General features: G+C 31.3%; 1 protein-coding gene across 1 annotated transcript in view; it reads right to left on the reverse strand.

Annotated features, from left to right (window-relative positions):
* LOC148603460 (adenylate cyclase type 1-like) overlaps positions 1–18365 on the reverse strand; it is a 62190-nt gene that overhangs the window by 15140 nt on the left and 28685 nt on the right. The window contains exons 4-10 of the mRNA XM_088551524.1: positions 16039–16150; positions 11266–11393; positions 8153–8311; positions 7407–7548; positions 4520–4705; positions 2828–2880; positions 41–182 (exon numbers count right to left, since the gene is read on the reverse strand). Coding sequence (XP_088407650.1) covers positions 41–182; positions 2828–2880; positions 4520–4705; positions 7407–7548; positions 8153–8311; positions 11266–11393; positions 16039–16150 — 922 coding nt within the window. The remainder of the gene's footprint in view (positions 1–40; positions 183–2827; positions 2881–4519; positions 4706–7406; positions 7549–8152; positions 8312–11265; positions 11394–16038; positions 16151–18365) is intronic.

The following is an 18365-nucleotide window of genomic DNA, read 5'->3' on the forward strand; positions in this document are numbered from 1 at the left end:
TTATTTCGTCTTTTAAAATTAAATCTATGTTATTTCTTACCCTGCTTTCTTTGGTAGAATCTTTAAACCTGAGGGTGAAGAAATTGACATGGTCTCTTTTTTCTCTGTCTACAACTCTCGCGGTCAAAGCTGAGGCAAGATATTTATTTACTCTGTCCTGCGGTTGTGGCTTATTTGCGTGTCTAAAAAACAAGTGTGGTTCTGAACTAAGGGTTTGAAGTGTGCTATTTATCTTCAAGCAAGTAACAGGGTTAAAGTCCAGGAATAAATTGTGTCTTGTTACTCGCAATGTTACTTGCTGTAACAGGTGGTCGAACATGGTTATCTTAAATGTGAAAAAGGGAAGAAGGCTTTGGATTTTGTAATGATGTAGAAGTCAAACAGTAAAATATAATACGAGATGGCTTACATCGTATCTGAGACCCTTTTACAGTACGTTTGGGTTATATTTGCAAACTAAATGATTACTATCACTTAGGCATTTAAAAAGGATGCAAAAATAAGATATTTATCACATATGCAAATAAACTCAAACAATGTTGCAAGTAGACAGTTGAAATAAGGACTTCTAAATATCTGTTTGATACTAATAGTTCCATTTCTACCACAACAGACCATATACCAAGCACATTAACGACTTGTTATTTCTTCCTGATTATCTGCATCCACAATTTTCATGACACTTAAGAATCAGTTGAAGGACAATATATTGTCTCTGTCAATCGATTCGTTTTACATTCTGAATGAACAAAACGGTCAAGGCTAAAAATGATATATCACAACTAAGATGCCTTAAGCCACTGAGGTCTTGTAATGTGAAAGATTATTATATCAGCAGATGTTAGTGTATGAAATTCTCATTTAGGTCTAACGTAACCAGTAGTAATGTTTGTTTTCTTCAATTCAAATCTATGTTCAGGAAGATCGTCTTCATTTGAAACGAACACGTGGTTGTAGTAAACATGTGATAACTTTGGGTCGTCCACTTGCAGGGCGTTTTATCAAATAAAATACCTCTATTTTGCATTCATTTTTGTCAAATATGTGCTTTTATGTAGGCTTGATGGTACAAGATTTTCTATCTATTGTAGCTTTCAAGATAATGGCTTTAAACGTAAAAAATAACATCATGTTTCGCCTTTCAAGGACACCAACTCTTACAAGATGTAGTCTTTCAACTTTGACACTTACAATTTTTGGACCAGTTTACATTGAATATGAACGCGTGGTATATAATATCAAAACTACATACTCTTAGGATGATTATGACTTAAAATTATCTTCACCAGAATTGTGGTGTCAAATATTTTTGAAAAAAAAGTTAACAGACGACGCACAAAAAGTAGTGGCAAAACCTTACATGGACCTTTCAGGAATATATGAGGAATACTAGATATAGAAAAAGATGAAATATACAAAACGCAGTCTTTATAAGGAAATTAACAAGAGGTTTCCAGAAAATAACACAAACTTAGAAATCATCCTGTCTTCAGCTAAAGACATCTCAAGTGAGATGGTCACTACAGTTAAATACTGTACAAATGCAATACATTAGTAACAAAAATAATACGATTATTAACATCAAAACCGAAATTATGAAGAATGTAAGTGAAAATCATAATGATATATATTTTAAACAAATCATAAATTCTTGAATGCGTAGTTCGGTTACAAACAAGAATTTGAACCCACACTATAACTATTGATATGGACACTGTCGTAATTACAATATACATATTCATAAAATTCTTTATATACGGCCTACACCTAATTAACAGATTGAAGCATATGAGAAAGTGTGGAAAATAACATATCATCCTAAAAGAACACAACACATAGTTATAGTGACAAACTTATCGGGTAAAAAAACACAATTATTAGTGGTAGTGCACTATTTGGAATACAAACATATTCACCTAAGAATCATGCAGAGGATGATATTTTGAGTTGCTAATATCTTTATTTGTCGAACCTTAGGTACAACACTAATTTTTATTCTTTTTATTGAACCTGTAATTAAGATGTACACAACCAAACTTTACTGGCCAAAGTAATTCAAAAGTAACAAATAACTAATAAATGATTAATTATTTTTACATACGTCATACAGCTAAATGGGAGAGTCAAAGAATTCATAGCTCTCGCACACTAAAATCTGGGAGCATATTTCATCCTATTTTCAGATCGTAAGTCCAGACAAAATATTTTAAAGATATAAATGGAAACCCAAAAAGTATATGTTACGTCAATACACAAGATGAATTTTTGTAAATTAAAATTGACAATTGATGAGCAACTCGGCTAGAAAAGCAAAGGACGCTTAACCGCCCTATATACTAGGACTTTGCTCTCAGTTTTATGGATGTTTAGCGCTGTATAACCTGATTTAACCCACCATTTCGTTTGAAATGTCTGTACCAAGTCAGAACCATTGCACTACCAGGTGCTCCGGTGGAGCAAGATCTATTTTACCAGAATTATTTTGGAGTTGACTTGATTATGGATCAGGTTAGTGCTCGGTGTTGTTACCCTTATTTTTGTGAAATCCAGGTTGCTCATTTGTATCTTTGTACCTATTACTTTGATTATGTCAGGCTTTTTATTATGTGTGTCTAATTCCCTTGTCTAATCGTTGTCCTTGTATCACCGTTCAAATAGTGATTCCCTTGATTTCCTTTACTATAGTAGCATTACTAGGACAGCAATTACTTACATCACATCTACAGACGCTCGGGGTTTTATTAGTAATGAAGTTATGATAAATAATGTACAGTTACTACCCTCGATTACTTAGGATCATTATTTATAAAATAAAAAACATATATACCTTTCTTTAAAAGCTTTCCTCAGCTTGTCGGTAACTGAATATCCAAACTTTGTCTGCAAATAAATAACGTGAAGAGATAAGTAGCCAACATAATTAAGTTAAAAGTCAATTTAACACTTTGATGAAATAAACGCAAAATGTGTCATGTTTTTACTTCATTTGTGTGGTAAAATGGTTGCTTGTGTACTTTTAGTCTCCTACAAGTATTTTGCGTCCTTTAATTTGAAAGGCTTCTCTGTTTCCGCTTTGGTTTTTTTCTGATGCATCTTGCAAATATTTATTTTGAATTTTGAATACACATCAAGTACTTGTTGTCCCTGATTTAAAATTCAATTAGTAGTCAGTACACAAAGGTGAAAACAACTTTAAATATGCATAAAATTGTACGTAATAAATGATTCATTACTCAAAATATTTGAAATATTTCAAAGAAATAATGATTTTCACTTTTAAAAGATGTCTAGTGACATTAAGGCGCAAAATGCAAAATGCATGCATACTTAAATTTTATTACTGGGGTTGTATTGTAAAAAAATATGTCAATTTATTTTGTTCTCTTTTTGTACAACATGCAAAATGTTCTAAAGCAGTTGATAACATAATTGAAGAGTTGTTTAATTCAATAACTTGTACTCTTTGTTACACTTAGTATCGGTGCACTATGCAGGGAGGGAAAGTTAATATGGATAACGCATAACTCATTGCTAGGAAATAATCAATCAATTATTTAGTTCATCTGCAAAGGAAAGACGACAAGAAGCATTTAAGATGACGACTGGCAACGACACAATCAAATTTGTAATCCATAATTCAATTTTTGGGACATTTATGTTCATATAATCTATGTTCAAAAGGAAGTGGAAAATATTATTCCAATTGTAAATCACGTTCGTGTCAATATATATTCCGAATATGGTTTCAGAGGATTGCCACGTTCAGAATAAAAATCAAAATTTTAGATATGAAAGGAAAGAAAGTTAAAGAATTAAACATAACATGTAACAAAGATAGGGAATTATATGAAAAATAATGAACTCCAACATTTTCAAAGATATCTACTAAGATGTTGAAAATATACAAATCTATTCCACCAATGGCGACAAACACATTCTGTCAAGATAGACCTCCATTTTTTGCATGAACTGTTAGAATTTGTGCAACCAAAATAATTTCAGAAACTTGAAACGAAGCAAGTCACTTTACCATGACCTTTTCTAGCAGTATCCGGGGTAAAGGCAGTATTAAAAAGAACTAAACCATGTTTTTACCACTATTGTGTCTTCCCCATTGGACGTCTGTATAATCTATTAATAAGTAATTAATTTTCCAAGACAACCTAATGAATCAAAAGTCTACGTTAGAATCAGGCCAGGTTTGGAAAATCTAAAACATGCCTGTCAAAAACACTGATAATACATGTTTTACGTATATATTCTTCTATGATTAACATTTGGTGGCAACCACAAAGCAGAATTTAGAAAAAAAATCAATAAAATGTAAGAAAATTGCACTAAATGGCAAAGCTGCCCAAATTTATTTTTGTAGTTTATTTTTATAACAACATAATTCATTGCACCAATGGAGTTTAGATAGTGTTATTCACTTCTTCATATGGTTAAAGTTAACTGTCTCAGTGAGATTGGTTTTGTACCCACTACCTGATTCTTAGACAGACTGGTACATAATATTTACAAATTTCGACGATCCATGAGCCTTGGTTTCTTCTGTTGGAGAATTCAACACATTTGAGAAAGGGATCTCAGCGTTAAATCTCACTGACTGCATAAGACGAATTACACAACTTGACACATTCCTGAAGGACAGCTTCTTTGCTCGTATGTTGTGAACATCCGACTTGTTTAGGAATTTGCTAGGAATCTGAATAACCAAAATATATATATATATATGCATGTAAAAATAAATTCCTTTAGAAAATAAAATAAACATTTGACTGAATTGATTTCAGATGTCATAGACACGTCATTAACGTATGCGCATATCAAATCACAATTTATAACCACATTTGATAATGTAACTGCACGCCAGAACAAAGAAATATCAAAAACATATCAACTCCAATGATCATCCTAACCTTTAAATTAATTGAACAAAATGAATCTGAAGCTTTGGTCCACCTTTTGACTGTTAAATCTTTTCTTTTAATCCATTTGATATAGATATATCCACAGAGTTATGTTTTAGCTTTATTTACAAAACATTAGTAAAAAAATATTTCTTAAGAGAAAAATCGTTCTTTGATATTATATTTTTTTATGATAATTGCGTCACGATGAATCGACTCCTAACACAAATCTTATTTTTGTTGTTTTAAAACTGAATTGAATAATTTCTAGCATATTGTACTAGAGAATTTATAAAACATCCAAAACGTAATGGCCAATTTGAGGAATTATGCATGTCGACTTGCTGTAGATGTATTACCGATGAAAGAAACAAATTATGTTTGATGAATTATTACAAATATTGATATTTGGCAAAGCACGAAACAAATAAAACATCACTGGCCATAACGATGTTTGTTCATACAACACTTTAACACCAAGGTAATAAGAGACAAAAGCAATGATTCTTCACAATCCATATAGCTATTTGTGATAACCAGAACAATCTATTTTATTTCATTATATCATCTTGTTTATCCTGAGGAACCAAACGTTTATCTTTTTGTAAAAATTCATCTATACATCTTTTTTAAGTCTGGTTTAAATTGGGCTAGGAATTGTTTTTTTTTGCAGTTGAGAAAAATGCAAAAGGATTACGGGAGATGGACAACAGAAGGACGCAAGGTAATGGGAAAAGCGCACATGGACCTTTGATGCAGGTGAGCTAAAATGAATTGTTTATGATATTTGATTGAAAAATGCATAGATTGTAAATATAGTAGTTTGAACAAAAATATGAAATGTTCAGCACATCTTGTAGAAGCTAAAGATTACGATTATAACAGGATAACTAAATCCGTTGCCCAAATGAATAAAAAGCCTCCTTTTTCAAGTAATGTTTTGTTAAATTATTATTCTTATTACATCTAAGAACACATAGAAGTTAACAATATTGAAAAAAATTGTTCACAAAAGTTCAGATCAACAAAAAGGCAAAATTGAATTTAACATCGAATGTATAATTGCATCAATGATAAAACTCATTTGATCTTGAATAACAAGAAACTGTTTCCGATGTTTTTTTTCCAATATATTTGTTCATATTTTCATCAAGGTCATGCGTTTATTAAGTAAACGGAGTAGCAGATATAATTAAAACATCAATGGCCATATTGATATTTTCTGGTAAATACTGAAAAACTAATGTGTACTTTGGAATGAAGTATATCTTTCTCTCAAGAGCGTATCACTACTTGTGATCTTACAATAAGCAGTTTGGCTATTCATCAATGTTTTAACAGTTTATTCAAATGTATACATCAGTCGCTAATACGAAGGTCATGAATATTCATTTATAATACTGGTACTTACACTCTAAGTAAACGTTTCTCGTTAAGAAAAATATATTTGAATTTTACTCATTTTAATTTTTGCCATCACATGTATTCGATCATTTTCAAGTATAAACATATACATATCTCCATCAGATGAAATGGTTAACATTGTAGTAAAGAGTAATGAAGGGAACCAAGGTTCTGGCGGAAATTTATCAATTAATAATGACTACATACAACAACCAAATGATTATGGAATTTCCGCTTTTGCATTGAACCTGACATTACTAATTGAAAACAAAGTATTAAACACTTTGATGAACATTTTGAAATGATATTTTTTATGTTTTTGTAATTCGTTTCTTCAATAGCAAAACAGAATGTTCTAGTTAAAGCTGGTGATTACGTGTTTGTGGTAATCAACAAAACATCTGAAACAACAATGTAGATCAATAAGCATTTCCTTTATACATCTGATAGAGGTTAACGTACTGTTCTCATAAATTTATTTTAAAAGTCCAAAAGATATTTCTTCTTTATCACATAAACTTATGATTTTTTGTTCTTTTCTTTTTTTTTTTTTGTTTTTGTTTTGGTTTTTTTTTTTTTTTTTTTGTGTTTTGTTTTTTTGTTTTTTTGTTTTGTTTTGTTTTGTTTTCTTTTATAGTTAACTTGGAATATTTCCGTTACTTTTTGTATGATTTTGTATTTTTAATCTTTAAATTGACAAAAGAAAAATCAGTTTCATCGAGTAACCTTAATATAACGTACTGGGATAGAACCTTATACAAAATACAAATACGAAAAACCCATTCAAAGACAACTATGACATTTAAAATGCCTGAAAAGTTCCATCAATATTAATCAATACAATTTCTAAGAATAATTTTGCATCAGTATTTTTTTTAATATCATTTATTAGATGTCTAAAATATGATACATATAACAAACGGTGTAAATTGATTATAAGTTACAAAGTTAATCTCCCATGAGATAAAAACTTTTTCCGCGTTGATGTGTACTTTTAGTTATGCAATGACTTAAAAACTTACTCTGTCAAGAATGTATGCTGTCATAGGCGTAATGAATTACAAATTATTCTACCATCAATAACTAACTTACTCTGCGTGGATGTGTACTTTTAATTAAATATGTTTCTATTCCCTTTTCCTTCAGAAATGAATTTCTTTCTCCACCTTCACCAGGTTCTACCTCATATTCACCGTGTAAATTGTCAAGAACTTCCTTTGTAATGTGCACCCGACTGAAAACATAATGAGTACCAACTTTAGAACATCTGAATAAAATGCATTTTTTTATACTTCAGTTCGGTTGCCAGTCCTCATCGGTTACACTTCTGGTACATCCGTCACATGCATCTATTTTTAAAAAGGGCGGGACTGAACAGAAAATTTCAAATGTTCTATGTTTGATTATTGCCGTCTGTATTTTATTTTTGAAAGCAATCAATGCCTATTAAAGTCCATATAATTTGTTTCTCTTTATTTTACCATGATTGTTAATTTCAGCTTTTGAATTTATGTATTAATAACTGCTTTAGCAACTCACACAAAAATGGCTTATACTTCATAATCGGATCATTACTAAATAGACAACAATTCCCAACAACATGCCATTCTGAAGTTTTTAGTACTAAATAATTGTTCACACCACAATTTTATCTGCAAATTAAAATTCATCTTTTCAAATTGCATAAGGTATCATTACGTATATGATAAGATAAAATGATATTAACATTTAAGGAATAAATGAATAACTGTAAACTTAAATAGAAATTGGCATTTTTTTCTATACTTCCAACGACCTAGGTCATCACCAATGTTATCTAATAATTAGATTTTGCTTACCCAGGAATACCACCGCTCTCCATCTGATTAGCTAGGGTTACGTCATTACTCCAAACGTCATATTGCCATTTTTTCAGACCAAGAACACCACATAAAACCCGACCTGTGTGTAGGCCGACTCTCATGTTCAGATGGACATCACTGGTTTCACAGACCGAGCTGGAACACATTATTAAAAATCAATTACACACATAATAATGTTTATGTCTTTTTTTGTCTTTTCTTGTTTTTATTTTAAGGTAACCATCACATCATCATAAATTAAAAATAAATTAAATACATAATGAGGTATATATCTCCATTGTTTAGACGGATCTAAGTAAATGTTTGAATTTGAATTTAAAGTTTTGTAGATTTGTATTACACTAAACATCATTTTTAATACATTGGTTTAGTATTTTTTTATCAAGACTTTAAAGCTACACGTTGCATTTGATTATTTACGAAAATAAAAACAAGAAAATCTGTGAGCGATGGTTACTTATGATACCTTGACTTCCAATCCCGATATCAGGAACATAAACGAAGAAAAATGAATTCCACTATATGGCATACCTACAGGACAAATGTGTTGAAATATAAGGCCGCTGTAATGAATGGTTGTTGACAAAAATGCGGCGAAATTTTCAACTTTCAAAATTTGTCAAAAATAAACAAAGTCCTCGGTAAACAGGAAAGTGTTTTTAATTTTTTTTTCGAAAATTTATCCCACCATATGGCATACCTTAAGGAAGAATGTGAACAATTTTCAAGCCACTGTGATGATTGATAAGTTGCGGAGAAAATGTGACGAAAAAAGGGGTACGGAAACAAGGACAAACAGAAACACGCACAAGAGTAAAACAGTATATCCCTATCTTTCGAAGCGGGAGTATAAAAACATTAAAAGAAACTTCTAGATATCATATCATATAAACAAATCATATGTTTCAATTTAACATAAGCTAAAGAACCAGACGTCAGTTTCACAAAAAGTCGTAAGTGTAAAATTGATCGCAGTTATGACGTAACAATGCTGTTTTCCGTTATGACGTCAATACTTACGACTGCCTTTACGCTTACGACTTTTTGTGAGATTGATGCCAGAAGATAAAATAAGATGTGTTGTCTGACTTAGGAGGAATAGCAACAAAGACACAAACATCACATATAAATCGGATTTAATCGAAGTTAAATATTAATTCCGTCCTTCTGTGAAAGTAATACTTTTACGATAGTCCCTGTGGTTCAAGATTTAAAAAAACAAGTAATATGTCTACCACTTATGTTCTAAAATATAAAATATGCTTCATTACTTTAAAAAAAATCTCATGATAATTTGTTTAAGCGGACAATTCAACATTTTGCAACATTTCAAATTCTGTAAAGGTAGTACTAATTTTCGCTTTTTTGGGATTCATAAATCAGCACGAAAACGGTATCAACGCAATTGACTTATTGTATGAAGGAACTGTATTTATATTTAAAACCCCACGGAAACGTTCATTTGACAAACATTAGCTAAACTTAATACAACTACAGCAACTTAATTCTACCTAACAAATGAGAGTGTAAGAACTTGTTTTGAACTCAACTGAAAATAATTATAATATTAATTCATGATAATAGTATATCATACATAAAGAGTGACTTCCCCTCGTCGTACGACATTGTCATGTGACCGTGTCCTTTGACCAAAACGATTCCAATTTTTTGACGACTAAATCTATCAAGTTTAATGTCCAATATATTTGATTGCTGATTCTTGAATGTTCACGGGAATGTTTCGGACTGTTATACAGGCAGCAGGCAGCAACGCAGCTTAATTTGCGAGGGGATAATGATTGCCCACAATATATGTGAACATCGTTTAAAAAGTAGGGTTCGGTAAAGACTTGCCTTGTCGGTCCTCCAACGTATTAACCAAAGAGGTATAAATATAAGGGTTTGGTTTCCTCCCACGTATACACCAGAGAGGTATAAATAGTGAAGACTTTACAATGAAATAACATATCCCAGCGGTTATAATCAATTACAAGGGAAGCTTCGCAAGAAAAATAATAATTTATTGGGAATAAGCACGATTTATTCGACCATTAATATCTAAATCTGTACATCATTTCTCGTATTTCAAGTCTAATTTCCTAACAGATAACGAATTTTTAAATTTATCTGAAATATAAAATAACTTATTGATTTCTCACTTTAGAAATTCTAAATGGTGATACATAACGATATTCATCTGGAGCATATACAGAGGAAAAAGGTTACTAGATAAAACATCTTTCGTGAATTTATTCACTAAAAATCAGTTTCTTTATACCGTGTTGCACAGCCATCCACTACAGACATTCTACATCATTCGTATGTATCTTGTCAGGGATGAAAACAATTAAATGATATCCTGTTATTCCGATGACCATTCTAATCAGACATAACCTTCCGTACGAAAATAAAGTTTTGTAAAACAAGTTCGTTTATATAGCCAATCGGAATAAGAATCAGACATTGTCAATGGAAGATGTTCAACAATACACAAAACTCATCGAACAAACAATGCTTTTTTCGGTCTACAAAAGCCACTATTTAAGGTAACAGAAGTTATTTATGTATTTTTTAGGAGACCACACATTTATATCCTTCGCCTTCTTCAATAATCAATTCACTTCAGAAAGATAACTCTTGCATAGTGCCAATTTCGTAAACCATCTATGTTTATTTGTCTCACGATTGCAACAAAATAATACTGGTTATGTGGTCTGTAAGTACTTTTGCATTAGAAATAAAACTGAATTTGGTGGTTTTTTAAGTTTGTATAATACCTACTGCACGGTAATTATAAAGCAAACAGGGCGTATCCATTTAAGTGTTAAACAAATATTATCAATTTAACAACCGCCCTTTTCGTCATTCAGTGACCCCTAACTGACAAAAGAAAACCCTAAGCAAGGAAAAAAACAAAAACTCCACCATTAGCTTTGTTTTTTGACGTATACCATAATGCGTCATTTAAAACCAAGGTGTCGGATTAGGCAGACTCAACTACCATTTCTGTAGTGAGACATAAACTGTGGTGTATGATGTATATGCAGGTAGCACGTGTATGATATCATGTTTTATGTAAATTTACTTACTGGATGGCTTCTATCATATCTAGTCCCATTTCTACAACACATTTAGCATGGTCCGGTCGAGATTCTGGCAGTCCACTTACACAATAGTAACAATCCCCCAAAATCTTGATTCTCATACAATGATTTTTCTGCAAATAGAATAATTCGCATTTGTTTCATGAACAAGCTATTTGACAAATCTGATAAATTGTACAAACCCCTCATTTGAATGTTATTCGATGTTCAAACGATAGCTTAAAAAACATGGAGCAAGCATTACCTTTTTTTAAATACTAAAACATTATCAATAAACACATTATACATCCATTCTACTCGGCATTCATTATCCTGTAAAAGACAAACAAAAACCGAAACCAAGGAAAAATTCTTTTTAAAAATCCCTTTTAAATTTTTTTTTAATATAGTTCAACCTAAAAAGCTCCTAAAAATAATAAGTGATTAACACATTTTCAGCACAAAAGTATTTGAAAAAGCACTCATTTGAAGATTTCGATAAGAAAAGTGTATTTAAAAGTTGGGTGTAGAAGATATTTATAGCTAAACTTTTTTTTTAAAGTTCAACTTTGAAACTGTACGGACGTTTCCAGCTTATTTACATCTTAAACAGGTTAAATTATTTAATGATTGACAGCACTTCTATGGGCAAGAACGTCGCAGGTGTTATTTGAAATACAACTATTTAATGTATCACATTTTACTTGACTTTCAGTAAGAATGATACTATTTAAGAGAATAAATCAAACTAAATAGAAAACTTAGAAGAAATGGACACATTAACCCATATGTTTAACAGCTTGATTCTTATACGATAACAGAACAAAAAATCTTCATTTCATTGTGCCTGCCTATGACAATGACTTTTGTGTGCATTTCTTAAACACAGACCTAGCGTAGATTAATAATCTTGAGAACTGTTACGTAAATAAAGTCATAGTATTAGCCAAATTAAATGCATTGTCAAATTTTCTTTCTCGGAGACAATCCTACTTACTTCAAGCAGTATTTCTACAACTTATACTCAATTGAGACGTTCATTTGTCTGTGTAAAAGAATTTGATTAATTGACAGATTCTTTTACTCTAAACAGTTTTTGATGATAGAAGCCACAAATACTGACAATCAACTTTGACCTTTCAATTACAAATCGTTCAAGCAGGAGTGGTCATGTAAAAACAACTAATAACATTTCCTAAGAATCACTTAGTTTTAGTTCTGTTAATTATTCTTTGGATTATGGTTTAAACATGAAGTAGAAATACTGTAAACGTATTAATTTTCGCGGTTGCAAATTTTCGCAGATTTCGTCACGCGACCATATTCGTGGGTATCAATCTTCGCAGTTTAAAAAAAATGATTAATGTTACATAGTTGAAAAAACGATTTCGCGAATACTATTTTTCGCGCTTTTCAGTTTTCTGCAAAAATAGCGATAACTAGTTAATCGCAAAAATTAATACGTTTACGTTAATTTTATATAATTCTTTATCACCGTTTTATGATACTCATAAGATTTAATTGCAAAAGAAATACGGTTGGTTTAAGCTAATGCTCTCTAGCTGTGCTTCATAAAAAAGGAAATTTGTTTGGATGACAAAGTGCCTTAATTCATTTCCTAGTCAAAAATGGCCTAGTTTTTCCTCTCAAAAAGTAATTTTATCTAATAAAGGCAGTAATAATTCAGGATTTGAATTTTCAATGTAGACTGATGCGTTTTCTGTGTAATGTTGAATCCATTTGAATGTAAAGGTCGTCCAATCAATAGTGCCTAGAACGGATTGTGAAAAATGAAATTTGTCTTAAATTTCTATATTCGTATGTAATTCTTGAAAACAAATCACGACGTCCCTGGAAATCACTCCTGAAAAAATGCCTCCATTCTTCGAATACTTAAAATTTATTCCATGTTTTTTTCTACCTAATGATGGACTTTATGAAAGTTTAACATTTACAGAAGCAATATTGGAAGATTGCATATCTATAAATATAACTTGATAGGCTCGCCATGTAGTATTTTGCATAAAATTGTTGTTTGCTTCTAAAATTACTTGAAAACGTCTTCCAATCAATTATGCTTTATTGCCATGTTAAATAAATATGGTTTCTTTATTGGTTCCTGGCATTCTGCGTGAAATAGCAAGAATGATAAAATATCGGAACTTATCGGAACTTTTCACTTTAAGTCTGTCAATTTACGTATCCATGCAGTACGAAGACTTAATGTTGCGGATGTGATTTACACACTAAATGGATCAGTCAACTGACATGAAATCGTACAGGGAAAAAAACTAAATTGAAATAAAATTGATGATGAAAGTGATAGATGATTGTATGTTAATTTCGTTAATTTTTCATCTATGTTCAGCAATTGCATTACATAGATTATTTCCATTTGTCAGTGATAACCGACATTTTTACTGCGCCGTTTGAACAATTCTAATTTAGCGTTACGTCATCCAGACGAAGTAAATACAAGCAATTTTTCAACAATAAAATTTCCCTTCCATATCAAGTGATTGTTGTTGATTTGTTTTTCTTATCTATTACAAAAGTACATTATATGAATGTAAAAAACTGATTAATTTGAAGTATATAAAGTTTGTACAACACCATCACTGAACACTACATGAAAACCAATTATAAATGTTTGAATCACATCTAATATTTAATAATATCTTTGCTATTAATAAACAATTGAATTCAATCTGGATTCAAATTGTCAATCTTCTATAAACATTGAAAAGTTAGGAATATTTTGCACGTTTATCAATGAATAACCTCTCATCAACAGCTGTAAAACAAAAGTCTAAGGAAGTTCAACATCCAAAATTATATTTAGCAATCAAAAGCAAAGTTATATGAATATGATGCAAAATCAAGCACCACGCAGGTTAACCATGTGCACTATAAGGAATAAAGCTAAGGTGTTTTAGACGTTTCAAATTATGTCCCACTGCAAATTTCGGTCCTTAGCTTCGACAATGCAAATTTACTTTACAAAGACCTCTATTCATATTAGTATATGTTTTATTGCATTAACCTTATACAAAAATGTACCGCTATCTTCAACTCTCAAAGTGACTACATTTTTTGTCTAAGCATTTTATTGCGGCGCCCCTTATTTTCTCTTTCCGATGTTCCATGTATTCTACAGGAAGAATTATGCTCGTATTTACTTGTTGGTTATTTAAAACATAACTAATCCTTTTACTTTACTTAGTGGATAAATCAATTATATTCTATTACGATCATAATATTGAAGGTTTTCTTAATTTTCTTTATTTTTTAGCCGCTACCATTCAATGTCATATTTTTGATACTTTCATAAACGTACCTTACAGAAAACTATAAATCTGTAATAATCAATACCAGATGCTTTGCCACCTTATCGAGTAACTTTATCAAGCTGTCAATTTCGAAGTTTTTTTATTCCCTGTTGTTTATTTAATCATGATTGTTTAGTAAACAGAAATTAACATGTGGCTTATTATAAAACCCATGTTCATATGAGATATAATTTATAAGAACTGCACTATTGAATTAAAAATTAAGGGAGACAACACTGTAAATTACACAGAAATACAATAAAAACTGTTGGATTTTCAATGTGGATTGTCTCCTATGAGCAGATAGATTGGAATGGATAATTCTACACTTCATCATAACGACCTATAAAGCAACTTAACAACAAAAATAAAAACAGTTATCCTTTTTGGGGTGTTTCATATTACAGAATTTGCATGATTCTTACAACGACTAACCTCTTTGTTGATATCTTTCACACCGTCGATTTTACTAAGTTTATACATTGTCATCCGTGTGTATGTTTGGAAGGGGTAAAAACGTTTTTAAGCTTCATTGCAGATCTGAACAAGATATTCTGCTTATCTAGGTATTGAAGGTACCTATATTGATTCATGCATATTCCAGTCAAGGTCGCAGGTAACTGTATATGTCTTTACAGTGTAAATGTATTTCAAGCAAACATTTTCCTGTGTTTATTACCTTATACGATCAAAACCAGATGGATTCCACCCTAGAGTAAGTATATATAAGCAGTAGCAACCATTGATCATAGACATTGGAGAACTTTAATTCGCAATCTAACAAAAACAAAAATAATTGTTCCATTCGGACACTTTATGTTTGATTGAATAGAACTACATTCAGATGACCTATTCAGATTTCTCGGAGTTTCCCCTTACAATAACGTTTTCACAACCATGAAAGCTTAAATATTATGGACTAATAAAAACGGTCATATGACGAGAAAGTTCAATTTGGTTTTATTAGATCCTGCAATGGACTGAATGGAACAATCTTAAAGTTTAATAAAATTCTTCGAAGATTTTTAGTAAGGTAGCAGATTTGTTTTTTCCTAAGTTTTACGAGCACACCTTGATATGCTTCTTACATGTATCTTCAGATTGTCCTGTAAATTCATCCAACATTTCGATGATTTGCTCCTATTGAGATAGTAATATTTTTGTTGGTGTTTAAATCAATCGAAATGCTTTTAGGATCTAACAACTCTCTTCTATTTTCTATTTGTTCAGGTGTAATTTTCAAAATCCTCATATGATCGCTTTCACAATCATGAACGAAAAATTCTGATTGGGTAATCCGTAAAGTCATGTAGAATTGAGTACTATTAGATCCCACATGCAGTGCCCGAATGGAACAGCTAAAATGTCCAACTTTAATTAGATTAAAACAGTACATTTCATTTTGCGTAATGATGATACTTTCTAGATCTATACCAGATGCGCTCCTTACCTTGGCGAGGTAATCAAACCGTCCGAACAATTCGTTTAAGATCTTGACAAGCTCTTGAGCAGTACAATGTGAAGACAAATTGGTGAATCCTACTATGTCAGCAAACAGAATACTGAAACATAAAAAGCCAAAGTAATCCACAGAAAAATATTTGGTAGCTATTTTGTAAATTTTTATTTTGTTTTCAATCACCGACGGAAAATTATATTTCTTGGCGTAATGGAGTCAGAATAGATAGTATTGCTAAATCGAAACGCAGCATATGTCGTTGTCAGTGTGAATTACCATGATATCAGGTTAAAATATATGTGACAATGAAAAGAATCATTAATACATATACATGTAAATGTGAGGCACAATTGCCATTGTCGGTGTGCATGGCGTCATTGGCAAAATAGCGATAAACATAATTGACTGTATAGATAGCAGTGATTTTCTGAATGTTCCCAGTGTAAAAATATCGATATTTCACATTGTTCAATAAATTCTGTAATCTCACTATTGGGCTTTCTCTCGCCAAAACATCACAACACAAATATCAATCCGCCATTCACAAAATTTGCAATTTATGTTGAAAATAGCAACGAATAGTGGAGGAAATCTATATAATAAATAGGATAATCAATTGGTTGTCGTGAATAACCAAAATATGATTACTTCTACCAAGAACACAGTTAGATTTAACACGTGCGCGGAACAAGTTCCGCACACTCTTTAAATCTAGACGTTCTTGGGCACTCGTAATCATATTTTGATTATTCACTTTCCAATTAATTATCCTATTATCATTTTCATTGGTCAGTTTAATTGGCTAACGCGAGAAAATCAACAACCCAAAGAGCGTCAACAATTTCTGCATCGATCATCAGGCGTATGGCTTTTGCCCCGGTACTCAGCTCTTTTTACAAATGTTGTCATTAGTGGTCTGAATGTTAGACTACTACTTTTGTGACGTCAGTGGTATTAGTGTTCGTATAAAAAATTGGAAATATTCTTAACCATCCAATTCCTCTGGTTCATAATGGAATGAACCGTGAACAGATAAAGTCTGGATAATCAGGGTTACTGTAATCTATAAATATCAATGACAATTTTGTTAAAGATATAGGGTTTGTAAGTCTCGCTCTAGTTTCAGTTTTCCTTCCGAAATTTCCGACGTAGAACGTATTGAAATTCGATGACCGATCTGTAGTTTTAATTCCGGGAAATCAAAACGCTGCATTCACAATGCAAAATCTTCCATTTTATGCTCTTTTTAACATGTTTATCATATATAACTAGATATTTGTCATTTTTCATCAGTATTTTTACACAATTTTTTTTTTTTTTTTGCTTTTAATGTTAATAACGAATCTCCGTGCATTTAAATGGGAGACGAGGACCCATTCTCATAAAATCACGAAGTCACGTGACGAGACTTACATACCCTGTTACATTGACGTATGAAGATTAGGTCTAACGGTCCAGAGCGGCAAAATTTCTTTAAAAAAGTCAAGTCTGAGAATATTCTGAACTGTCATGGTGAATGACTCCGATCAAAGACTTTGAAATTGATGACGTCATAAACAGTAAAGAACATTTGAGATTTTTTTTCAAAGTTTTGTGGAGCTGAGGCCAGGACTTTAAAACATGTTTTGGTGTAATTTGATATTGTTTGCCATGTGTTTTACCAACTGTTGTTTTTGTTTATTGTTCAAGTGAAATGTTTTTATTGGCAGTGTCCAAAAATAAATTACCTTTATCAAATTCAAGGCAATAGACAAGAATAAATTGGGAGGAAGCACAATGTATCATTTGTATTACCGCATCGTTGTTTAATTTTAAATAATTTTAAATTATACTCTGTTTTTATGAAGTTGCTAATTTTCCTTAAATAAATAAGTTACACCTTTAAACCTGAAATAGTCCTAAACAAGAAAATGAATTCATTAGCATTTACCCTTAATCTGGATTTAAAATGATATTTTTTTAATTTGAATATCGAGTTCTAATTTTAGTGTTTTCGCCTAATCAAATACATTTGTTGTTGTATTATTTTGGTTGAATATCACTCTGGAATTAGACACTTACATATGTAAACAGAGAAATTTTTGTGTTGCCAAACTATATTTTCCTCTTCTGATTAATTTATTTACGATGTCTAAAAAAACTGGTCGACGGACGCCAGAGATAGATGGATGAAATAAACAAAATGGTCGACGGACGCCAGAGATAGAAGGCTGAAATAAATAGGATGGTCGACGAAACAAAAAATAGACGAAACATAAGCAAAATGGTCGATGGTCTCGATGGTCGCCACATATTGATGAATGTAAACAAAATAGTCG

Source organism: Perna viridis, chromosome 11, assembly GCF_037379345.1.
Source record: "Perna viridis isolate PV_CMFRI_1.1 ecotype Kerala chromosome 11, ASM3737934v1, whole genome shotgun sequence".
NCBI classification, from domain to species: Eukaryota; Metazoa; Mollusca; class Bivalvia; order Mytilida; family Mytilidae; genus Perna; species Perna viridis.